This window comes from Phallusia mammillata, chromosome 4 (genome assembly GCF_965637545.1).
Source record: "Phallusia mammillata chromosome 4, kaPhaMamm4.hap1.1, whole genome shotgun sequence".
NCBI classification, from domain to species: Eukaryota; Metazoa; Chordata; class Ascidiacea; order Phlebobranchia; family Ascidiidae; genus Phallusia; species Phallusia mammillata.
The window spans coordinates 27779015-27805631 of NC_137255.1; the positions used below are offsets into that span (position 1 = coordinate 27779015).

A 26617-nucleotide genomic window follows, 5' to 3' on the forward strand; every position below is an offset into this window, starting at 1 on the left:
AGATTAAACTAGTTATTCATGAATGACTATAAAATGAATAATTACTTCCGATTCAACATGTCAATTTCACTAGTATTAACGCAGTCACTGCAGTCGGTCTTGGGCCTATTTATTGATTAATTTTTGACCGCCAATTACTTGAATTAGATCCAACAATTTTATTTATCTCAAAAAATTATAAAAAAAACACCTTCTTCGATTTTGTTACGAATGCTGAGCAATGTAAACAAATCGTGCTCATTCAAGCGTGTCGTGTCAGTTTCACAATTGACTTTCGGAGACAGGGCTGTAAAAAATTCCAGCGCAAATTTGTGGCTGAATTGATTTGGATTCCGTTAGTTTTGGCCTGTTTAGTTAAACAACAGTCAAGTCTAGTGCTGTTTGGTAAATTTTGATTTCTGTCTATGCCCTTTTTGTGACTGTATAATGAAATTTTTGGATAATGTAGATTCAGAATTTTAGACCAATTGATTGATTGATTTTTGGTTTTTGCGTGTATGTATTTTTTCAAACATGCCAGTTGTGTTAGTATATTATGTTGTGACAGTAGTAGTACTAAATGTTACTGTTGTTGTTTGTTTGTAAGATTTAATTTACAAAATTGCCAACATTTTAACCTGTTTATTAGATCAATGTGTATTATTATATTTTCAAAAAGCTGTAAAAAATAACTACCAGTCCAGAAAGAGTTTGAGTGCAAAAAATAAAAATATTTGTTTTAATTCCTGGTTATATTGTGGCATAAACTAACAATAGTGGTTTCCAGTTACACATTACTGCAAAATTTGCAAACCACTTATGTTCATTTGATTTAAAATAAGAGTAAAGCTGCAGCCCAAATTGGAGTGACTGCACAATGCCAAAATATTAACATCTTTAATAACACGTTGACTGCCATCTAGCCAGGCTTGCCAGATACGAGTATACTCGTAGTAGACTTATTTGATTGTAACACGCTTAAAACAAGCTGGCGTCTCGGACTAACGTCGTGGATGCGTCATGGCAACATCGAGACACCCTACACCAGCATGTTACCTACAAGTTAACTCGTAGCATGGCACAAAATACTTTAACTTTCTGATTTCAGAAAGCCACTAAAACATGTTTGGCAAATTTGAGCACAACATAGGAATATCCCTTGGCAGTCAATGTGTTAAATAAAATGGTTCCACAATTTTGACACATTATTCTAGGCTTTTTACACCGAAAACCACTACGAGCCACATTCAATGAAACTTAGTTCAACAAATGTTGGTCATAGTGGTCCCCAGTGTACTCGAAGAACTTGTGTACTTGGCAGTCAGCAGAATATGGCAGTTCCCAATGAGATCTTGGGCGTGTAGAACCATTTTGTTCAGCATACACCCATGTATAACCTCTTCTGTGTGCAAGACCATTTATACTGGGTACAGATGCAAGTGATAAACCGGACTAGGCAGTATGCTATACTGAATTTCTGTGTTCAGTAAAAAATTGACATGTAATTTTTTTCATTAAAAACAACTTATGCATGCTCCTGCTATATTCTGCAAACTGGTGTGTGTAGAAGTAACATTGTATTGTACACAAGTAAAACTCATTAGAGATTGAAACATAGTAAAAAAGCTGATTCATATGTATTTGTTTGCAGGTGCTACTGTGAAGGTTGTTCATTCCACAAACGTTTATTTTTGTAACTTAACAAACTTACATTCCAAAGTGCCTTCAGTTAGCTTTGAGAATGAAGCCCCCACTGTCTGGTTCGGATCCAGCCCCAGATTTTCTCACGAAAAGTGTTGATTCTGGGGGAGCGCAACCCTCTGCTAAGGCAATTTACGAGCAAAGGAAAAACTATGCCAAGAGTGCAGCAGCCATAAGTGAAGTGTCAGAGTATAGGGTTGAGGTAAGGCTTGAATAATTTTAATTGGTAAAGTCATGTTACCAAAATATTTATGATGAGGTTTGGCTAACTTGCATGTTATCAGGCTATAAAAAGTTTTTGATAGTGTTTATCTCAGCAGTGTTATGGGTTATGATATATTTTTGCCATCCATTATCTAGGTATAAATTAGTTTCAAAAAAGTATTTGACCTACACCTTGGGCTATTTTACTTCTGTTTGATATTTTACATTATGATTCCTTTTCTAGCATCTTGCAACATTTCCAATGGAAAGAAAGGGTGCCATGCTGACCATTGACGACAGTATTCGCAAACTCAAACTCTTGGAGGCAAAAGGAAAAATTTGGACGCAGGAAGTGTATCTGTATGTTGATGAAAAATGTGTAAAACTTCTTGATATGACAACACACGTAAGTAGTTTTAGATCTTCTTTTGCTAAATTTAGATCCTAGCGTTCCTGACTTTAATATATACATATACTTTTTAAAACAAACTGATAAGCTGCAGACAGTGCAGCTGGTGACAAGAGATCGACTCTATAAGTTAGTGTTGCCACCTTATGGCTTTTTAGTTTGCTGGGAGTAATTTTGAATGAATGATCAGACTCTTCATTCTGACTTAACTATATAACCAGTGCTTTTTTGTTGTTGTAAATGTACAACAAGTTTATGGCTTTTTATATAATCCATGTAAAGCAAAATTTGTGTATTTATCAATCTCACCTCAAACTTTTCATGTAGGATGAGTTGGAACACTTTGCTCTTTCAACCTTGCAACATGTTCAACCAGTGTTGGATTCTTGTGTGTACAACAGCATCTGTGCTCTCGTGTTGAAAGAACCAGATCAAAAATCACCTGATATACATTTGTTTCAATGCATCAATTTCCCAGTAAGTTACCTGAACAGAAACCTTTGTAAAGTTTGTACATAATTGGTATAAAACCCTAATGTACATCTTGGCATAGTATTGCAGGCGCATGTGTCTTTATGCTTAACTGATATGCCGAAATGATGGTTTGAAACAGTGGTTCCCAACCAGGGCCCATGGCCCCCCAGGGGGGCATACGAGCTGTGTTTCGGGGGGCCACGTGCATAGATTCACAAGAAACATCCACTAAAAGTCATTTTCACCACTAAAAGTCATTTGCCAAAAAGTTACTTTAAGGGGGCCATGGTCCACGAAAGGTTGGGAACCACTGGTTTGAAAGCATACGGTTGCATTTTTAAACACAACTTTTGACACTGCTAGCACATTAAAAGCCCGCTTTATAAAAATGAAATCTATATGTCATTTGTTAGTGCATTGTAAAGCACTCAGAAAATTACCAGGTAATTTTTAACTTTTGACATATTGCAGATGAGTTTGTGTGTGTTTATACTACAAATAATATGTTAACTTTGCTTTTGCCTGTTTTAAAAGTAAAACCAGGGTTTGATTTTCCTGTACAATCAAAACATTCGTTCCATACTCGCAGTACCAAGCTGTGGTGTCTATTCCTGGGCCTTGTGCCATTGTTACAGATCTTTCAAGGGCTTCTATACCTCTTAAGCCCCAACAAGTACCTAAACCTACACTTTACAGCATTTTTCTTGTGCTTAAAGAAAGAAAAATTCGATTGCGGCCATTGGAGATTATTTGTCGAGCTTATTTTCTCTGTTAAAACTTCCTGTCTTCGCTGATTCATTAGGGATTTCAAGTGTGCTTATAAGTTGATAGGGAACCACTTGGGAATCATTAAACTGGAACTTTAAGTTCAAGCTGCTTTAACTAAACCTCAACCAAGGTCCGTTCCTAAATCTTGTGACAAAAAAATGAACCTGTGTACTTTTTTTTAGAGTACATTTCTGTTGTGCAAAAAATGTTTAGTTTATTAATAATATTTTAATTTTATAAACCAATTATATATATACTGTGTAATTTGTAGCTTTTATTATTAAATGTAAGGCACTTTTTACTTAAATATATTCATATCATATTAATTCATCATATTTTGGAATTTTTCCGAGTTTGTTTTTTAAGTAAAGTTAATAATTTTTTAACTATTTCTTCATGTTAAATGTCTGACCTCATTAAAATTATTTCTAGTATTGTTACAAACAAGACAATTTGTTTTTCTTTGTAGGCCGACCAAGTATGTATGGATATCAGCTCTGCATGGCAAGACATTAAAAGCAAAAAAGGAAAGAAAAGTCGTCCAGAAACACTAAGAAAGCAGCGCCAGTCGGTTCGTTCAACTGCTCCTGGAACTGACCCCCCTAACCGACAGATTAACGTCAAGGAGAAGGTTGCTGCATGGACGACACAAATCGAAGCTCAAAGTATGTTGCGAACGTCAAGAGACCACTTGTTGTGCTTGAGTGGTTTAAAGTTACATTTGTGATCTATTTTACGCTTGACTTATATGATGCATAGCATATACAAAGGCTATTTGTGTTGTAGATAGGGTTTAAACAATCGGTCTTCACTGTAATTTTGGCCAAACATTTATGCTTTACAATTTTTTTTGAAGACAAGAATTTTGCTGTCATGAAATTACAAAAAACACAAAATTTTCATGAGAAAAGTTTAAATCACTTAATCAGTTTTTGTGCTTAAAATACCTTCAAATTTGACATTTTAACATTCACCAGTAAGTAATGCAATCAAATAATAGTAAAGATTTTGCAAAGAATGTGTATTTTTGCTGGGATTGCAGTTTCAAAGGTTTCAAAAAACGTTATCTTTTATCAAGGTATTAACAGAAAATAATCGAATATATTATATTTTTGAACTCAATTATTATCCTACAACATATATTTCTTAGTTAATCAACAACAGAAATCTTTTTTTTCATATTTTTTAGCTGACCCAATACCCGCTTCGCCTCGATCAACAAATGGATTTCAGGAAAACTCCCCAGAAATGTTAATGTTTAAAGTTCAGCGTGATGTTGTGAGTTTTGTTCTGTTTAATTACTCAACACAACATGTGATGGTTAAATAGTTTAAACCTGTTTAAACAACTCAAGTGCATGGATGTATTGCAGTTTGTTCAGTTGCTGCAGAAAGCACCCACAAATTTAAGTGTTGAACACTAACTGAACAGTTTTTGGTTGCAGCCCTATGTGTGTTTTAGTCTTAGTAGGTAAGTTAACTCTGTTTCGGAGCAACAGAAACAATATAAAAAACAAGAAATGGATAATTTAATTTATTTGACTGTAGCCCAACAAAGGCAATAAAAATATGTCGGTTTTGGTTGTGTCAATTGTCTGTTTGTTTTTATTTTTAGCTTTGGTAGTGGGGTGACATTTTGATTTACTGATTTTCATTTGACAACACTGTTATTTTCAGCAATACACCAACTAAACTTAGCTGAAATAATTTACCGAAAATAACCATTTTTGGTAGTTAACCCCCTACAACCATTTTTTTGTAATTGTTATGCTAAAAAACAACCATTAACCTAACAACCATTTTTGTGTAAATATTCTGGTGCACAATGTTAAATATGACACGTTTTTTCTATTGCTCGAACCATCACCAGTAAATAAGCCTGCATCAGACACACTAGATGATTTTATAACTTTCTGTTTTTGTAGCAAATGCTTAATCATGCGTTGGACGACATAGAAATCTTTGTTGCGAAAATGCAAAAATCAGCTGAAGCTGCCAAAGAACTGGAAGGACGAAAAACAAAAGGCTCGAAACGATCGAGTAAGAAGAAACAACAGCGAGAACCTGGGATAGGAATGCTCGAACTGAGAGCAAGACTTCCACCCCCTGAAATGTTTGTCGATTGTTACCAAAAGTTCAAGTTCTGTTTCAATTTGCTGGTAAGTTGTTTTTCTGAAATGTTTTAAAATTTAAATTACGGCTTTTTAATGTATTTTGTGTGGATTGGTGTCAATTCGCATGAATGTTTTGATAAGTCTTTTATAATATTTAGCATTGCAGGAATTTCATCAATCTATTTCGTTTATTGCTGCTAATTCAGGATTTAATACGATCACTTGAAAATTTATAGAACTGAGAACCACTGATTTAAATAACGCTAATTCTGTAAACCAAGAAACAACAACATTTTGAACACTGCTTGCCAATATACTTGTTTTATCAAAGTAGGTATGGAATCCTGTGCCAACATTTTGTGTGTGTAATAGTGGTTTAACAAACCAAAAACAATGAATGTTATAGTTTGAATTATACCAAAAGCCTGATTTTGACACATACTAGGTTACAGGCCCCTGTTGTAAACTATTTATACTTTTATGTCTTGTTTTAATTGTTCTGTGTAAAAAAACACAATAAATCATGGTAATTCTAACAACAAAATCTTAAGATACACACTCTGTCACTTTTTCCTGTATAAATTTTTTAAATAAATCCATAAACATATGTTTATGGCCAATATGACATTTGTAGAGAAACTAAAACAGGCTATCATTTGATGGACCTATTATATAACCCAGTAGAAGTAAATACAGACTGGAATTTATGTGCATTTCCAGTATTTATAAAAATGAACAACATAGCAGTTTTAATATAGATGCCAAATTAGTAAATTTTGGCTGGTTTTCTATGGGCAGTTGGTCATTATGCTATCAATTATGAGCAGTGTAGTGTCGTGGTCGTTTTGTATCAGTTTAATTGTCTCTCGATTTGGACTATCAGCTTATATATGATCGGGTGTGTCGTTGTCAATTGATCAATATTTGCTGAATGACACAACCAGGTGTGGTCAGAACGCTGCTAATTTCAACTGGTCTATTGCTTGTTTGCTAACCCATGACTATCATCAGGTTTTTAGTATTGGAAGAAAGGAATTTTTACACCCTCTTGTTAAGCTCATTGTTATTTTAGTGTCAATGACAATGGTTTTGTTAACCAGGCCTGAATCACAAAGATGTTTGGTGTGTGTTGAGAAAGCCTTAATCATTGAGATCGGTATAAACATAATCAACCAATCATTCTTATGATAAATTATCTTCATTTCTGGATCTATTTACAATTCATTGCTTTGTTCATCACTTGGTTGCAAAATTAGTATTTATAGCAAGGATTCATTTCATTAAACCAACTTTAAACAGCACCATTGTCATTTTTCAAGTTTGACTGACTAAAAAAATGGCATAATGAAACACAAATCAACAAAGCTTGTATTAAACAATTAGGTTTGTGGTTAACAGATTGTTTGTTACATTTGCATTACAATCTTACCTATGTATACATACAAGCTCAGACTTTTTGTGACTAATTCAAAAATGTCCTTAAAACAAGCTTAATATAACATTCATTTAAAATTGTAAATACACAAAAAATGTCATTACTGCTCTTGAAAGAATGTTCTCAAGTTTATTTTTGTCCTTGTCTTATACAAACTTTGTCAGGCAGTTTTATGCAAGACAAAGTTTATGGTGCAATTTATTTTAATCAAACCTCTATTACAAATGCCATTGACACTTTTACAACTTAATTGCCGATCAAATACAGTCTTAAAAAATGTTAAAATCACTGGTAAAGATGGTGGATAAATGTTTGCTTGCCTTGTATCATTAATCTTCTTAATACTTTTGTGTGAAAAGTTAAATTACTTTGCAAGAAGCTTATGACATTATCTTTTGTTGAGATTGGTCCATTGTTTTGTTCTTTCTTTATTTTGTGTTGTATGTTTGTTTTGAGTTTGTGAGTGCTGCTCTGAGTTTGTGAGTGAAGTCTAAATTATAATATTTTTTGATAACAGTGACAGTGATGTCATTGAATCAAATTGTGTTTAACAATATCATTTTTTTAATGGTCCATTGGTGCTATATAGAAATCATGACTGAAAAATAAACATTTTTTGTTTCATCAAAATCAATTTTTATATCATAATCACCAAAGCCAGCTTTATTGGTTCAAAAAATACATGTATATCCTAAAAATTTTGGACAAGCAGCTCCATTTTAATGAAACTATAACTTTTCTAAATCAGATTTCTTCTTCCATTATCTAAAGTCTAAATGTTAATGGCATGAGCAAAATTTAGATGAAAAGCATGTCACGTTTTACATCTTTTTTGACTGTTGTTTTCCCCATTAATCTTATGAGCAGATCAGTGTATAGTGTTGCAAATGTAGATTTATTTAAGTAATGCTTTGTCAACCAATGAACCAAGTTAATATTTAACATTTTAATGGTCTTTGCACGCTTAATGCACAGTATGTCGTGACATACCAACGCCTTTGTGTTCTCTCAAATATTTGCTGAAAAAACAGAAACTGGAGTTTCCACCCAGCATGAATCTTTGCAACTAAAAATACTTACTTCATGTTTACTTTAAATTATGCCACAACTTTAAGCAGTATTTTATCTTTTTCTTTAATTTGTTTGTTATAACTTTGTTATACGTTTGTCTTATTTATTTGTGTAAAGAGGGTGGGGCTCAACAAAAACAACTAAATGCTTAATTTACTTTGTTTGTTGGACAAAGAAATTGTGATGTAGTGTTTTAAAGATTGTGTTACATGAAAAAAATAGTATGGAATATATGCATATGTATATTGGCAGTGACTGAGGTAAAAAATTTCAAGCATTTTTTTTCTTAAATGATTAAGTCATACCATCACCAGTGATGTAAATAGCTAAAACAGTCAATCCTAACATACAAATACTTTAAAAAATTTTTTTTAGGCATTAGTCTACTTGAGGTTTTGTAAGTTTATTGTCACAAAAGATAAAAACAATACTCAAAACAGTAAATCTTTGTCCGAAAGATTAATCTGCTGGTTGTTTTGTCCTTCGGAATAAGTTGACAGAAACAAATAGGGGTTACGTGACTTTGTTGTTGGACAAATAAAGCTATCCGACGACTAATCAAGCAGTATTTGAACAGTAATCCTATACTTGTATTGGGGGATTTCAATGCATGTATGTTTAGGTTTATGGCTGCAAAGTTCTCTTTAGCACCTGTTTACAAAGAACTTGTATGTATGGAACTAATTGTTGTGTTTTACAACTTTGCAGTTGTGTTTTATTTTCTTTGTTGTAAAATCAAAACAAATACTGTATATTTAGGTGGAAAAATACATTTATTGGGGTCCTACTTGCTTCTAAGCATATCTATGTATCCTCTTTCACTTATTGTCGTTAGTAAAGGGGACACATATTGGTGTTAGTTTTTTTTCTATCTTTTTGTCTTATGCTGGTTTGTACCCCTATTTTGTCAAATATGTGTGCTTTAAACTTTTCAATTATTACTGTGGTAGGTATATACAAGCCTACTTTATTTTATTATCATTTTGGAAATACATTTGTAATTTTTTATTTTTGACCTAGCTATGTAGCTTCTCAAAGGATTTACATTTCCAATGACTTATATATTACAAACTATGTCCCCAAAGGGCTTGCCCTTATAAAAGATAAAAGATGTTAAAAATGTGTTGAAGTGCGACTATTATTGTGGTGTTGTTGACAACAGTTTGGGCAACTCCTTATACTCCATGTTTGCTTTAATGCCACAATATTGGATATGAAGTGTGCTTATAACCCCTTCAATCCCCACATCAAGTAGACTAGAGGTTGTTAATCAGAATAAGTTTGACAAGCTTTGGCTGTCAATTTTAGCAAGTAGAAATTGTTATGAGGGTGTCGGATACACAAGCTTTGGGATAAAAAAAATTATCTGCCAAAAGGTAAACAAACGCAACCAACAGATACACATTATTACTTCAAACAACATTGTATGCTTTCATCATGCCGTGAATAAGGCGAGAAAACATGTGTTTCTACCTTTTAATAACAGTGACTCTTGTGTCTAGATTTATCAAGTTGCAACTTTTCTAAAAACAAAAACAGCTGAAGCACCCAAATGTGCTTTTGTTTGTGGCCCTCTTCAAGTAACCATGTAACTCCTGTGACCCCCTTAAAAAAGAAAATGGCCACCCGTGTTGGAATTCGGTACTAATTTCGGCTTTAAGCAGGTCGAAAAGAGTAAACAAGAATCCGTTATCATGAACCTCAAATAGGCAAATCTAAAAAACCTCAATATAGGCAAATATTATGTGAAATAGTCGATTAAATTAGGAATAAAGGTATTTGCAACACAAGCTTAATTATGCGCATTAAAAAAAGAAAATGGATTTTTGTTGGTGTTTCTGGTGAATATACACCTGTGGCCCCCAAGAACACAGCTCGTGGCCCCTGCTTGAGAACCACTGCAATAAACCATGAACCAGACTTAAGTTAGTTCAAGATTTTCTAAAATTCTAGTTTATTTTTTGTTACCAGTACTTGGCTCTACCATTTTGTCTGGTGTTCTGTTGTTTACCAGAAAATAAAATGTCTTATAATTGTGTGCATACAAGCTTGGTGCTTGGATGTTTTAATTCTGGGGCTTGATTTAGGAGGCATAAAACACAGCAGTCTGCTAACATGTTTGTACATTTTAATTTACATAATAGCTCTTGTTTTGTGTAACATGTACTTGTATGTACACATGATTTTGAATCTTGTTTACTGGGTGTGGATTTTGATTTTGGAAAAACAAGTCTTTCTATGCCTTATGACTGCACTACTAACTGTTACTTTAAAGCTAAATGCCAAATTTTTTGAGCGGTTTTAAGGGTAGGTTTTTGTGGAATTAATTTGTTATATGGGCCATAACTTTAGTCACACAGTAACAAAAAGTTTGATATATGTTAAATTCTAAACTCATAGTCTGATTTTATGTGACCCTGTCCACCTCTATAACTTTCCATGCTAATTTTTACAAAACATATTCAATTGCCACTTGCACTGTTTTTACCAGTCGTGTTATACTCACAGTTTGCTAAACCACTCTCTGGTGAGCTCCTGTAATATAATACGGTGTAGCTGCAAAATGTTCAATCATGATCCACCAATTGTGCCCTCCACTCTTTTGTGCTCCAAAACATTTTAGCGAGGCACAGCTATTTTGAGCTTGGTGATTATGTTAGTGCTATTATGTCGCTATGTGTTCTTACACTACGCGAAATAAACTTATCTCAATGTTTTTGGTGGTATTTGTTCATTACCACATTGTTTCCTTTCTTCAGGCAAAATTGAAAACACACATTCAAAACCCGAACGCTGTGGAGCTCGTACATTTTCTCTTTCAACCGCTGGGAATGATCGTCAGCGCATCAGGAAAGGACCTCCCTCGATCGGTCCAGTGTCCTTTACTCAACAGAGAAGCGATTGACTTCCTTTTGAACTGTACAACTTCTATGGAGAATGCTCTCTGGCAGGACTTGGGTGATTACTGGAACAAATGCAAGTGAGTAAAAAGATGATGCAACAAACCGAAAATATAGTTGTTTCTTCAAAGCAGGGGCATAATAGAATTGTTGCCCAGAAGTGTGATGCGTAAGTTTGGTTTGCAACAAAAATTCAGAACCCAGTAGGAAAGATGAAGGAAAAAAACATCAGTTTTTTTCAAATATTACATCGAAAGCTTACGCCGAGTAACTGGCCTAAGTACATAAGCAATAGGAGTTTGTTTTTTATTTCATTTTAACAGAAGTATTTTTCTGTACTCCATGGTTTTAGCCATGCTGTTGGCAAAATCACTTTTAAACATTTAAAACCTGGTGGAATGAAAATGTTAAACTAGAAAAACACAAATGCGAGTTGATATTTTTCACGAGAACAAGACTGTTTTATTTTAGTGGTAGGTATGTTATCATTTACTCACACAGCAAAATATTTACTCAATTTTGCGGTGAACCCCAATGCACCCTTTTGCATCTGTGCACCCCTGTGACTGTTGTGGTTCACCCTGGGGTTCACCTTACACACAGGTTGTTGAAAAACGCTGATTTATATGAATTTGTAGTTTGTAGATTTAAACACTAATAACAATCACTGCATACATTAGGCCAGGAAAAGCTCTTCAAGTACAGTTTATGGCAAACATTAACTAAAATAAATGGAAACCCATTTTCAGTTTGCTTTATACTAAGCCTTCGAGCTCAATATTTGAAATAATAACCACAATCTTTGCGCTTTCATTTGTCTTCATCTATTCCTTGGAAAACCCGTAAATTGCGGTACAACTGTTGCCTTTCACTGTGATGTCATAATGATATATTGTCCATAAAAACACATCTGGGGTAATTCCAGTCCATAAGTCAAGTGTGTGGTTTTCTAGGTGCAAAAATATCCTCCTCGGCGCGGGGGATTGTAAATATGTAAACATTGTTGTTCAAATGAGGTTAATTTAAAAAAGAGTTTTAAAACCAAGCGTTGCCTTGGTAGGAATTTAGATACAGTTGTGAAAGTTTGGTAAAAAATGAATAAGTTTCATGCTATTTTATTCGAACTTTGGTTCCTAGTAAACCCATTGTTGGCTTGTTAGCTGCATACACTGTTTAGATCTATAAGGTATCATCAGTGCAGCTGGTTACAAAGCATAGCCTGTATTGGCTACTGTAACCATCTAACGGCCCTCCAGTTTGTTGGGAGATTTATTGCTTTCATGCTTTCACATTGTTGACTCGAATTTCGGTTTTGGTTTCTTTGCATTTAAACAACTATAGTCGGCGGTATGACATGTAAAATTTAATGTTGCTAACATAAGCAGTTGGTTGTACTTATGTTAGCAACATTAAATTTTGGTGGGTGGTTTGTTTAAAAGAACTATAGCAAAAGCGAAATTGTGTCTTGAAGCTGAAATTTGTTAACGTAACTTTGCTTGTAATATACATATCTCTAACTTGGACCACTATTTTTTTTTTTTTTAAGGAAATAATTTTTGTTCTGCAGCCACATATGGCATTCGAAAATGACCGTATTAAGTGTAATATTATGCAAAAATGTAGGTTCTTTCGTATCAAATCCGTCGTTTCAGCCTTATGCCGCACAGTTTGTTTTGTCCAGGAGTTTAACACAAAATTAGACCAAAAACGCCTTTATCTTTATTTACAATTGACCGTTTTCATTCCAATCTACTTTACGATGTTTGAATCCGCTAAAAAATGTCCAACACGACACTCGCCCCTTTTAGTTCTACGTCGACGATTGGGCAAAATTGGAAGAGCGTGTATTTTGTTTTGCCAATCGTCAATTGTAGTTGTCAAATGCAGAAAAACACTCCTATACGTTACAATTACCATGACCGCTAATTGACTGCTGACTGGTACTTCGGCTTTGTTGTTTCAAAAATATGTAAACACATTTTAAGTCCGTTTTCTATGGAAGGAATATATTTTAAGCCAATATGCTTGTTGTGGATGCTTTCTTTATTCTTACTTAACAATGGACTGGTCCACGATATTCGTTTTATTGAACTGGTGGTCCATGGCCTAAAATGAGTTGAGAACCACTGCCCTAATGTATTTACTCAAACACACGTATCAGTGTTTAAACCCCCCAAGTGTATGTTACGTAACACAGTGTTTAAACTGACTCTACAGATAACTTACTGCCTCGGGGCAACGCGTGTACGTCACTATTCCAATCAGCGCCCTGAACACGTTGTATTTCATAACGACCCTAATGGTCTGACGTATCTAGTCACCAACGGTCGCTCTCCACGTGTGGATTGGCCAATTTCAATATGCAACTAAATGTTTCGACCACAATTAATACCAGAACTGTAAGTCGGGCCGGGTTCGGGCTTTGTTTTAGCAAATGGACTTGATTCGGGCGTAACTTCATATTCGGTGGCGGATTTGTTTTGAAACATATCAATTACTTAGCTCAGTAGCTTGTTGCTGGATAGCCATTGTCTATAATTGTCCATTGTGTATGCCTTCTTTATTACAGGCCTGTCAGTCAAACTTTTGGCCAATTCGGGCATCTCAAAAACGATTCGGGTTTGGGCGGATACAGACTATAATTTCGCGCCCGTTTACAACTCCGGTTTACTCCTGAGTTAGTTATGATAACCCAAGACAATGCCCAGAAAACTACTACAGTGTATAAAAAACGTCTCGTTGTATCGGATTGACATGTGTTTCATATGTGATTAAATACTGATTTTTACAGATTACCCATCAAGCGCAGTTACACGTGTATTTTACGCTGGTTATGTACGGTACACCAAAATTTAGCTTTCAAGTTGATGTCCACAAGATAAGTTTAGGCTGAATATTTTGTGACAAATAACGACCCAAATGTTTGTTAAACCTTCGAATCCCCATATATACGCAGTTGGTGTATTTGGGCGTTATAATAAGCATTATTAACAAAATATTGTCCAGTGCACAAAATTAGTGCTAATTTACTAAACAACTGTGTTATAGATTCATCACAAATTAGTGTTTTAGCTACTTTTTCCTTCGTACAAAGGTTTGTTAAAGTAAATATTTGATCAAATGCCTTTTATCTCTTAGTGGGGCCTTATACGTGGTGCAAAGAACGTACATGCGACATACCACATCTCTTAACGCATAGACGAATTATAGTGTAATGTTTGTTCGCCATGAGCTGTGTACTGAAGGTAGGGACCTCTCACGAGTTTGTACTAAACCTGTGGAATTCGACAAGTAAATGTTTGGTCAGCTATGCGACTGTCGTGCCAATAAAAATTCCCTACCTTTTTCTCTTATGTATGTTTTGTACAGCGCGCTTTTGCCCTTTGCGACCTTTTCTCTATATTGTCTTTCTTGGGGGGTTAGGGAATGTTGAGCGTTAAAGTGAAACTAAATGCAAGATGTGTGCATTTGGCCTTTACGTGACTGGTGTATCGTTAACTCCAATATTAAACGTGTCGAATTTTTTGTTGTAGGAAAAATAACAAAGAAACAACATTACAGTAAACATCGGTTAATCCGGACACTTTTGGACCAAAAAATTGTACGGATTAGGCGAAGATCCGGATTAACTGATGTTGATTACTTTAGATTTTTTCACATTACAAATCATTTGTACTTCAAGTTTTGTGTGGATTAGGCGAAGATCCAGATTGATCGAATCCGGTTTAACCGAGGTTTTCTGTATATATTGTTGTTTTTGTGTTATTTTTGCTACAACGAGAAACCACGCTTGGAATTTAACAACGACACAAACCATTACTATGACCAATATTTTAAAAATAGTATTTCCAAAAATGTTTTTTTGAACTTCCCATTTAAAAAAATTATTAATTTAATTTGTTTCCAATCGAAAATCCTTACATCAAACCTTTATCACACATTTAAATAAACAAACTCAGCTAATCACTAGTTTAGGTGTATTTTACCAATTGTTCCGCTTTTTGTAAAACCGAATCCGTATTTCCGCAGAGCCGATTTTCCGCGCGATGTCTACTTCGCTCCGTATGTTCCGCAATTCACATCCGGTTGGGAACCTCCGCCTCTTCCGCACATGGAAGGTGAAGTGTCAGGGCTTGCTGCTGCCATAGCCGGACAAGCCGATCATGTACACAAAGCGGAAAAGCAATGGATGGCTAACGGTGGAAGGGTCAGTATTTGTTGTTGAAATAAAAACGATTTGATAGTCACCAATGCTGTGTTACTCACTGCCCTAGTGTATCTGTTAACCCAGTGGTTCTTAAACTTTGGCCACTTGGCTAACTAAAGGTTTTTTTTTAACTCCTTGGAGAAAATTTGTAGCAGGGGGTAGCTGTGAATAAAAAAACTTAAAAAAATAATTTTGTTTGTTTCACAAGTATAAAATGTGCCACTAGGAATGTAACTGCAGTGACTGGTATCTTTTTTGGTGATTTATGATTTTTTTGGTAAATGGCGTTTTTTTGGTTTGTATGAGGGGGATATTAAAAAAAAACTTTGATAGCCACTGTGCTAACCAATGTTTAAACCGTTAAGTGTTGCACTATTTCTGCTTCCATGCTGTTGTCAATAGTCAGCTTACCAAAAACGTAACGCAATGAAAACAATATTACTGTGTTTCCATGTCGAAAGTTTGGGCCATTTGACCATATTTGGAAGTGATAAACATAACGCAGCATTGTTACTTGGTACAGAGCGCCTTACGATTTTTTTCGGCCGGGTGAAAAATGTTTTTGTACGTTTGTGAGTTGCGTTTTCTTGTGCTATACAGCAACACACAACTTAAAGTATAACGTTGCGTTTGGTTTTAGTCTTTCTGCATTCTCATATAGTATCATGACCACTGGTTGAGTTCAGCAAATTAATTTAGGTAAGATAGTGAGGTGATTGGATTTATCATTTTTTCTGTTGTATAGTTGGAGGACGCTCTGCACCCGTTGCCGCCTGTCGCACCACCGCCACACAACGGTGAAATGTTGACCAGGAAGGCGAGTATGGCGTCACCTAACGGAAAAGAGGCGTCGCAGGCGTTCAAGCAACACGTCAAGAGTCACGTGGCCAGGTGGGTTGTCGTTTTGAATCAAATGACAACTTAGTAATGGGTTTTATAAGCTGGTATCTTATTTGTCATTTTTAATTATGTGGCCACACTTAGTTATACAGTACAACAAAAAATCACAGTACTCCAGGCCTGTAAAAGGCGTCATACCGAATCAGCCGGTCACCAAGCATAATGGCAAGGCGTAGGCTACAAAAATTTAGTCTGCGGTGGGATTCGAACCCACGACAGGAGTCTTTCTGGGATTCGCGCTCTGCCAACCGAGCTACACAGGCTCAGTGGTAAACCTGTCGAAACAATACAGCGAATTGCTTTCCTGGCCAAATAGCTTTGTTATAATATGGTAATGCAAAACTAGCTGGTATATGTTAAAGATTGATGTAACCCTGGCCTAGGCTTAAAAGCAGTGTTTATTTTTTATCCTAGGGCGTACCTATGAAATCAACAAAACCGTTAAAACGAATGTGAAAAAATAGCCATAAAGTATATGAATGAAATCGTGAAGATTAACTTTTATTTACTTTAGGGTCTAAAATTTGTAAACCAAACTAAATTTGCACGTGTTAAACTATATTCACTAAAGTTTGCTCTTCCCCAAAAAAGCTTAATAATACCAAGCCAATATCATTCATTGACACTAGGGCTAAAGCTAAACGATAAGTGATGTGTTTCATGATACACCAATAAATTTGTTTCGATTAACTCAGGGTTAAAATTATTTTCATAATTAAAATTTTGGCATTAACAGTTGTTTTCTAGCATCGGCATTAAAAATATTTCAATGACCAAACATTCCTGTTTTCATGACTCATCATTCACAGGAACCAGGAAAGACAGCTTAATCAAAGCAACGCAACATCGTCAACTCGCAAACTGTCCCGAGCGATGGAAACTTACCAAGCTCGTAACGACCAGGAACTGTCTGTTAACATGGACGATCTACTCACTGTGTTGGATGATAGCCAGAGCTCGTGGTTTGTTCAGGATGCGGAAGGTAAGGCCGTGAATCGAACCCGTAAAACCCTGTGCGCTTCAAAGTAAATCTTCAATGCAAAAAGCTAAAATGGATACAATCATACTGCGATCAGCCCCGAAGCGTACATGCCGTCCAGTGATCACAGCATACTAATGCCAATTATAGTACGCCATGCCCATTGGAGGCTTTGTGCCCAATTAGCGGGTCACCAAGCATTTCCATAAGGCAAGGCACAGGGAGCCTGCGGTGGGATTCGAACCCACGACAGGAGTCTTTCCGGGACTGGCGCTCTACCGACTGAGCTACGCAGGAATTCAGGGTCGTCTTGTAGTACAGATCTTTCATTAATCTCAAACTGTATGTTTTTACCACGTCATTCGCCTATAATGTCATAAATTTTACAAACTTAGTGCCATATAAATAAGCTGTTGATTCCAGTTATGCTGTAATACTGTACCATCAGTTTCGGCATCACACGAGCTATGTGCTTATATTTATTACCGCAACAGTTTGGTCTGTGATGTCATAAAGCCCACACGTCATTGCTTTTGCCTAATTAAATCTTTACATTATCTACAGGCGAAAGTGGATACGTACCAGAGCACGTCTTGCTCCTCTTGTCCTCAGCCACAAACAAATCTCCTCAATCCAGCATCCCTGCATTTTCCATTCCTCCTCCACCAAAGAGTCCAGTCTCTTCCTCATCAGGAAGTGCTATCGTAAGTTCCATGCTTCATCATGTTACTTTTTTAATGTTGCGTAACAATGACCTTTATGACGTCAATAGTCATCCATTCCTCCGCCTCCTCCTCCCTCCGCTATCCCTGCTCCTCCTCCTGTTGCTCCTGTCCCCGTCTCTGTTCCTCTCAAGATCGTTCCGGGTGAGTATGTGATTAGATACTAAAGTTGTGCTTTATCAATTTTAAAAACAAAGGCATTAGGTCGATTAGATCAGGGGTCGGCAACCTTTTTTGCACTGCGGACCGCTTTTGAAATAAAAATTTTACCGCGGACCGGTCACCGGTCGACCACTGGATTAGATCATTTGGAAACTAATAAACAAATTTTTTTCATCGGTTTTACAATCGTCTTATTTTCTGTGTAGTTGTTTTTCACCTGTTTTATCATGTGCACTTCGTAGAGTTGGACGAATTTTAAACAAATAAAAAATTAAAATTCACGAACAACATTTTGAAAGATTACAATTCTATTGACTGCTTAGTGTACTATCGAATCAGGCAATTGATTTTGTAACGCTTTTATTATGGGTCCCCTTCCCTGAAGACACATATTGATTTTACTCAAATTGTTTGTTTCTTTCTTTTTTTTTCTTCTTTTTTTTCTTCCCAACGTTTGTCCGACTCGTTTTTCCATCAAATGTTTGATGGATTTGGGTGAAATTTTCACAGATGGTAGATATAGTTATGTAGATGTGCATCCTACTTTGTTTTTGTTGATAACCCCAGTATTTACCCCGCTAGCCCCCTAAAATGGGTATTTTTCCCCCGAAGTTTGTCCGACTCGTTTTTCCATCAAATGTTTGATGGATTTGGCTGTAATTTACACAGATGGTAGATATAGTTATGTAGATGTGCATCCCACTTTGTTTTTGTTGATAACCCCAGTATTTACCCCGCTCGCCCCCTAAAATGGGTGTTTTTACCCGAAATTTGTCCTACTCGTTTTTCCATCAAATGTTTGATGGATTTGGCTGAAATTTACACAGATGGTAGATATATTCATGTAGATGTGCATCCCACTTTGTTTTTGTTGATAACCCCAGTATTTACCCCGCTAGCCCCCTAAAATGGGTGAGTTTTTAAACAGTGTCGGAATTGGCTGAAATTTGGATTTCTTGTATAGTATGCCATTTATAGGTGTCGATTGTTGTGTTCAACCCTATAGTCCTAACATTTACCCCACAAGCCCCTAAAGTGTAAAACGTATTTGTATGTTACTGGGCACCACAAACGAAAGATTTCTTTGGCGCAATAGTGTTACAAGGGCAACCAGTTGTATGTTGCTCGTTGGTGGGTTGCTTGGTGGTTGTTTTTGCGCCATGGGAGCTAGGGGCTTGTTAACAGCCCTATGACGTCAGAAACATTAACGGTTGTTGCTCAAAACACCTCTAGTGGTCGAAATTTTAAACATTAGCGGATTGGGCTGAAATTTTGCAGTACTATTAATTGAGTCATTGTGGTTTTTATATATTTTTTAGTTTGTTTGTCGAACCCAATTAGTTACCCTACTACCCCCCTAAAATGGGTCAGTTTTTTAAAATGTTAAATAGTTCAAACAATATCCTGGGTGAATCTAATTTTATAGTTTGTATTCTACATAGTATTATTATTTAAGCCCAGTGCCGATCACTGTGTTTTACCTTACAACACCCGACTTTCTCATGGTTATCTCTTGAATTGCACTATTTTCAACTTTGCATGTGTGGGGACCAATGAGTTTTTGCCTGCAGAAACGACTAAGGTTATAAGAGACGGTGACTAATATGGGACCCAATACAAAATAAGCATAGGAAATATATTTATGTTTTAAAATAGGTTATAGTGTATATGCAAGGGCAATATGTGCTAAGCCACCCTTCTAGTTTAAAACTACGACTGTAGTTGTGTTTATTTAAAAACACATTCTCAATCCAAGTGTAAATCCAACTCAACACAAATTAAATAAAAAAAATATAAATTCACCTGGGCACAAATTTAATGCTAACAAACCACTCATTACTATTTAAACCACTCTTTTTCGTGTTTAGTGCCCATCACTAGTGTCCAGCTCAAGAAAACTACTCCTCGTGAACAGAAAAGCATGCCACGCAACTCAGTTAGCTCTGACAGTCTGCAGGAGGAATTGAAACAAAGGGTGGCTTCATCCCAGAAGCAGAGGAATTTCTTTATCCCGAAGAAAAGCCGTACGTTTTAGACATAGTGCACATTGTTTCGACCTATACAGTCCTATTAGTGCAGCTGGTGACGAGGTCTAGACGGTATTGGCCAGTATAAACATCGAACGGCACTGTAGTTTGTTGGGAGTAACAGGCTGAAATGCCATGCCTTACCAGTTCTGTTCGATGCCACAACTGGATATAAACCACAAAGGAAACTGGATCTAAATGGCCATGTAACTCCTTGGAAACCAAAGTGAAGTCAGCTCAGTGTCACAGTATCAATATAAACGCGCCGAGTCAATAAATGATAAGCTGTAGACAGTGCACACTGTTTCTACCTATAACAAGGGTGGGCAACCTACGGCGGCCCGCGTGAAGCTTTTGAGCGGCCCGCGAACGAATTCCCAATGCTTCATGTATCCGGCCCGCGACCGCATTAAAAATTCGTATTTCATTCTTCATCGGCCGAATGGAATTTATGCGCTATGTTTCTTTTGTACACCAAATAATTTTCAAACTACACGCTGATACTAAGAATATGCATTGTTACGTACAAAGACAAAATTATTGTGTGTGTGCTGTGCTAGCCTTTGGACTGTGTTGTAAATGTGGTTTGGCCTGATTGTTAGTAACCTAACCAAACCTGTCCAAGGTTGATTTGACAATTGTATACATTCACATTGAGCAAATACTTAAAGTTGAGTTGTGTACACTCTTGTTATTGCATTGGAACCGTTGCGGCCCACATAGGCGCCGCCACCTTGGTTTTGTTAGCCACCGTAGATATTTTGGTTTGTTAATTTATCATACGAAACAACAAAATATTTTGAAAAAACGTAAAAAAATTAGAAACAATTTTGCTTTTAAACAAGCGTGCTGGCGAAAAAGCAACAAAACGTGCTTTAAAACTGCAACGTATTTGAGTTAGTGCCTTGTTTATGACGTCAAACACAAAATTGTTTACTCATAGATGGTTGTCCATTATTACGTACAATGGAAATGCGTCGTAATATAGCAACAATCCCAGGTGATATAAAGCAACTTGACGAAACATTTTTAAATGTTTCCGAACCATGATAAACGTTCGTGTTCCGCATTATTATTATTTCCCAATTTGATACTTGTGGTTGCACGCATTAGTGACGTCATATTTTACGTCCGCCACCTTGCATTTTTATACTTGGCGCCTATGGCGGCCCGCACCCACAATATCATTACTTTTCTGGCCCGCGCATGCTAAAAGGTTGCCCACCTTTGACCTATAAGGTCTCGTCAGTACAGCTGGTGACGAGAGATCGACCGTATTGGCTAGTGTAGCCATCCAACAGCACTCCAGTTGGTATAAGTAACAGGCTAAAAAGCCATGCCTCACGTATTCTGTCCAATGCCACAACAGCATAAAAACAGAGAAAACTACCCTACAATGGCCAAGTAACTGCTTCTGAAATAAAGTAAATAAGCAATTTAGTGTTTACTAATTTATCGACTAATTTAAATTTAAATCAAATTCGAAGTTGCTAATATCAAAAGGGTCTGAGTGTTTTTTGTTTGTTTAGGGAATGTTTCAAATTTGGAAATTTCTAGGTTGCAATCAGTTACTTATTTAAAACAAATAAATTTCGCTATTAAAGCATCTTCAGTGTCTAAAAAGGCAACACAAAAGGGATGAAAGCTAGACTCTTAGTAATGTTTTAAATCAACATGCTGTTAAAAGAGGACGTACAGAAAAAAATTTAAACACTGCTGTAAAATAAACACGTGAAAGGAACTCCAGGCCTTTAAAGGCGTGGTACCGAATCAGCTGGTCTCCCAAGCATTCCCATAAGACAAGGCATAGGCTAGAAAAATCTAGCCTGCGGTGTCAGTAGTCTTTCCGGGACTTCCGCTCTACCAACCGAGCTACACAGGCTCAGTGGTTAAACCGCCAAAATTTGAATCAAAAGCACCGTTGCCTGCCTTGTATGCTGCACATGTGAGCTTCGTAGTAGGGAATTAAAGAAGCACATAAAATGAATTTAACAAGTTATTTTCACTTCTTCAGCATCTTCAGCCACTTTGCGTGTCACAATGTCATCTGACAGCTCTGACGTCAAGCACTGGTTACATTCACACGGATTCAGTTTTCTCACTTGTGAGAGTTTGGGAATTCTTAACGGGGAGCAACTTTTCTCGCTCACCAAAGACGACTTGAAACAGGTGAATCCCCGGTTTTGATATTATACTCACTCGTTGCAAAATGTAACCGTTTTTGTATTAGTGATTTTGTGAATAAAACTGGGTATTTGACGAGAATCGTGTCAACAACCTTTTAGACTTCGTTGTTCTTAACGCTACGCCTTAAAACAAAGTCTATAATAGATAGGCGACCTTGTAAATATTATGTCGCTAGCATGTATTGTGGATACAGTATGAAACAACAGGTTTTTATCCGTCAACTTTATATTTAGCCCTGAGGCGTGTTACATTTACCCCCCAGTTAAAAACACTGGAAGAAAATACACGCAAAACAATTGTGTAACAGACAAAATCTGAATTGCTGCAAGAATAAAAGTAACAATAAAGAGGCTAATGCTTCTGACTTTTTGGAAGTTTGTCAACGAATTTAAGTCAAAAGCATTCATTTCTTTATTATTCTTTCCTTAAGCAGGTAGGGACTCGTTGATCGTAGACATTAACATTCCTTCTATTAGATGGATAGATTTGAAGATTTAAATTTACTCTATAAGAATAAACCGCATCATTGAAATAACACAACACTTGACTCCATAACCCAGTTTGTTTTTTCGGTGTCCTTGCTGCTTTATGTAACTGTTCAACGATGAAAATAAGATTTAGTGACAATGCAAATTTAAAAAAAGTGCATGAAGCTAGGGTTAGACAGGGTTGCCATACTGTCCTTATTTCTAAGATTTGTCCTTATTTTTGGCTTTTGTCTTATTTTCAACATTTACAAGGAACAGACTTAGTAAAAAGGCACTCAAATACCTGCTACAAGTAAAAGTAAACCAAGACCCACACTGTCGTGGGATGCACGAAGTATTTTCTTTGAACAAGGAGTTATTGGAACAGATTGTTTCTGCCAAAAAATATGACATGTGATATGCCATAGCTCGTATAAATGCAAGATGTGTTTAAAAACGTTTGTTTTCTTTCGTATGAAAATTTAACTTTTCCGTTGGCCTTATTTTGGGGCTCGTGTCGTTGAGCCCTGGTTGTAGAACATTTTTCATTGTGACGTCACACAGGTGTGCGAGGACGAGGCCGCGCGCGTCTACAGTCAGATCCTGGTACAAAAGTCGATGTTGGATAAAGAGAGCGAGGGCGAATCCGAACTCGCCAAAATTATGCGGAAACGACGCGAAGGAACCGAAAACGGAATCTGACGTAAGTCGCAATGACGTCACTGTACAGAAAGAGATTTTTTGCTCCCTTTCCTGAAGTTCGTGTTTTTTAGTTTTCGTGTGAAAATATCGTGTGAAAACTTCGTCACGCTGTTGCCGCGCGATCGTGATTATCACATGATTAACTTCATATATGAAAACATCTTTAAACATATTTGTATTTTTTCACGTGAAAATCGAGTAAAAACCTTGTCACGTCGTTCACGCGTCATCGTGATTAGCTTACGATTAACTTCATATATGACAAAATCTTTTAAACATATTTGTTTTTTTCACGTTAAATTCGTGTGAAAACTTCGCTTTTCACGCGTGATCGTGATTAGCTTATGATTAACTTCATATATGACAAACAGATTTAAACATATTTGTCTGTTGGTAGAACTCAATATTAAAGCTAACCCCTAAAAGCATGAACAACCAGCACAAATTCGTTACATTGATGTGTTTTTCTGATTAACTATAATTAACTATTGGTATTGGTTCCATTATGTAAAAACACACAAAAAGTTACATTATGCGGTAAAATGAAATCATATGTAGGCATTGTAAAATCATACTTGGGTGCAAAAATGTCGGTTCTGCCCCCAAAGCAACCCCTATTATCACCTTACTTCCATTCCCAACATCACCAGTTACAGACGAATCCGGTTAATTAAATGACCTAGTGGCCGAGCTTTTTGTATGCAATTACCGGGCGATGTTTCTAACAAATGACTACAGCAGTGGTTCCCAACCTTTATAGACGAATTCTTTTCTTAACAATTCAAAAATTGTAATTCCTCCCTAATACATAATAGAGGCTAAGCCATCCAAAGATCTTTTAAAATTATTTTTTTACCAACTTCACCTGTTATACAGCTAGAGTGGGTTTTTATTTACAATCCACATGTAAAAATATGAGTAAATTCCTCTGCGAAAGTTTTAAAATTCCTCGCTTGGGAACCATTGAAATTTACGATCGTAACAAATTTAACTGATTATGCGATTAACCGGATTCGTCTTTATGGTTCTGTTGAAATAGAGTTTACAAAAGTTATATGATAACGTATGATAAAACCGTGTCTTGAGTGTAGTTCACCATATTTAGTTGTATATTTTACAGTTTTAAACAGCTTTAATTGCTACACTGTCGCAATATTGTTGCGTTTTTCATCACCTCTTGTCATTGCCCGTCGGTTCTTGAAATCACCTGATGTTCGTACTGCTCTCCTATTGGTTAATTTGGTCACGTGTAAAGCTTGTACCGTTTTGTTGTGTCACATACCACGAATTTTCACTGTGTAAAAAATACTTACATGCCCAACCCCACTGTAAATTACTGATATAAGGTGCTATATAAAAACACGTACTAATTTTAAAGAGTACTATGACATGTTTGGCAGCGGTACATCAGATTTTGACGTACTCCTCAGCGGTACCACTGTTTATGTCCATTTTAAACAATTTGCTCCACTGTAATTTTTTTGTGTATAAATTCGATTTTTTGAGTAAGATTTTCACGGTACGTCACATGTCGCGTGTGATCTCTATGGATCTTCTTTCAGTTGCACTTTATGGCGATTCTTCCTTACATATAGAGCTTCTAATTTGGACCTCGCACGTTTTATTTCATCTTCAAACGTTATTCCGTCGTCTTCTTCAAAAATGGCGTACTGTTTCGTCATAAAGCGCTTTTGTATATTGCGTGAGCTTTTTTATCACAATAGTAATTTTGCTTCAAAAAGTTTTTCTTATTAAATATTTACCGTGATGTCAGATATGACGTACTGTCTATGACGTCATAAGCGTAGAAGTGTGACGTAATAATAATTTCACGTCACTTAAAATTTACGACGTAGTTCGGATTTAATTTAAAATAGTTTGGTTTAGTTCAATTAATCGGTTTTAGGTTTTTGTGTTATGACAGCAGCTTTGAAATTTTTAGAACTTGTGTTTATTTTCGCCGTTGGTTCGTTCCTGTTTCGCCTTTTTCTCACATTTCTTCTTCCCAGGAAGTGCCACTGTATATTTTCGCTGTGCGCGTGTGTTACGTAGTAGCTTCGCAATTGTTTGTACATTCCAGATCACCCGCTGTGTGCTACGTGAAAGTAACCGTTCGGGGGGCTTTCCCCGCCGGTGAAGTCCCGATAATTCGTTGATTTCTTCAGTAAAAGCATTTAAACGAATCTTGTGTTAGTAGGTGGCGTTTTTGCGGGAAGCAATGGTTGAAAACTATTGCATCAGAATTCCGATTTACTTGGTTAAATTATGAAGAACTGTAGCGATCACCTTTTTGACCGCTGCCTTTGTGTTGTGCGGTAGAACGGTTTTAAAAAGGAGCTGGCACGAGTTTGTAATAACATTTACGAAATTGTTAAATATATCTGGAAGTGTGTTATTATTATACATAAACAAGGAGGTTTCGAGTTCGAAGAACTGCTTGATGGAGAGCAGATAATTTTCCCCCATTACTTTGACCAGATAACTTTTATGTTTAATGCCAAACACACATTTTAGAAATTTATGACATAAACTCTGAAGTTTGGTAATTAATCTTGATTGTCCATGGTGCCAGTTAATTATGCAATATCGTTTATGGGAAATAATTAAACAATGATACAGATTTAAAAGTCTAAAAGTTTTTTTTTATGATAAATTGTTTTATGTTGTACCTTTGCCAAGACGCCTCGAGGAGTTTTTGACGGAGCTCCTACTAGATCAGGGGTGGGGAACCTGCGGCCTAAAGGCCGCATGCGGCCTTTTAGGGCAGTAAGTGCGGCCTTCGACGTCAGAATAAATTTTAGGACGTTGATATTAGGAATTGCACCAGGCGCTGAAAAATAAACAGAAACGTATTTTTTGACAATAATTCCACATTACTATTTGATTAGTTCTAGGGCAGGGCTTTCAAACTAGAGCCAAATGGTCCCGTTGTGGTACACAAAACGATTTCTGTAGGTTCTACAATCTTACTCGTCTTGCAATAGAACAATTGTTTGCACATAATCGAATGTCTTAAACACATCTGTGATGTCACAAGCTTAGATCATCGACATTTGCAAACAAGCGAGTTTCTAGGTTAAATAAATCCTGAATGTTGTAGTGAAAGTGGAAATGTAGTGAGGAATTGTATTCTACGAGGGAATAGCAAAAAGACCATTCTGTAAGTCAAAAAGTTTGAACACCACTGTTCTTGGCCTGGCAAATAGTCTA

General features: G+C 36.3%; 1 protein-coding gene across 1 annotated transcript; it reads left to right on the forward strand.

The window, feature by feature from the left end:
* Nucleotides 1–1611: 1611 nt before the first annotated feature.
* On the forward strand, nt 1612–25590 carry LOC145223092 (epidermal growth factor receptor kinase substrate 8-like). The gene is made up of 15 exons (XM_080089420.1): nt 1612–1882; nt 2129–2290; nt 2621–2770; nt 4005–4200; nt 4725–4813; nt 5460–5693; nt 10914–11134; nt 15084–15261; nt 16007–16152; nt 16971–17143; nt 17705–17844; nt 17913–18006; nt 19893–20048; nt 22066–22220; nt 23270–25590. Exons 1-15 carry the CDS (start codon nt 1721–1723, stop codon nt 23405–23407), a joined length of 2394 nt encoding a protein of 797 aa, XP_079945546.1. The 5' UTR covers nt 1612–1720; the 3' UTR covers nt 23408–25590.
* Nucleotides 25591–26617: the final 1027 nt, after the last annotated feature.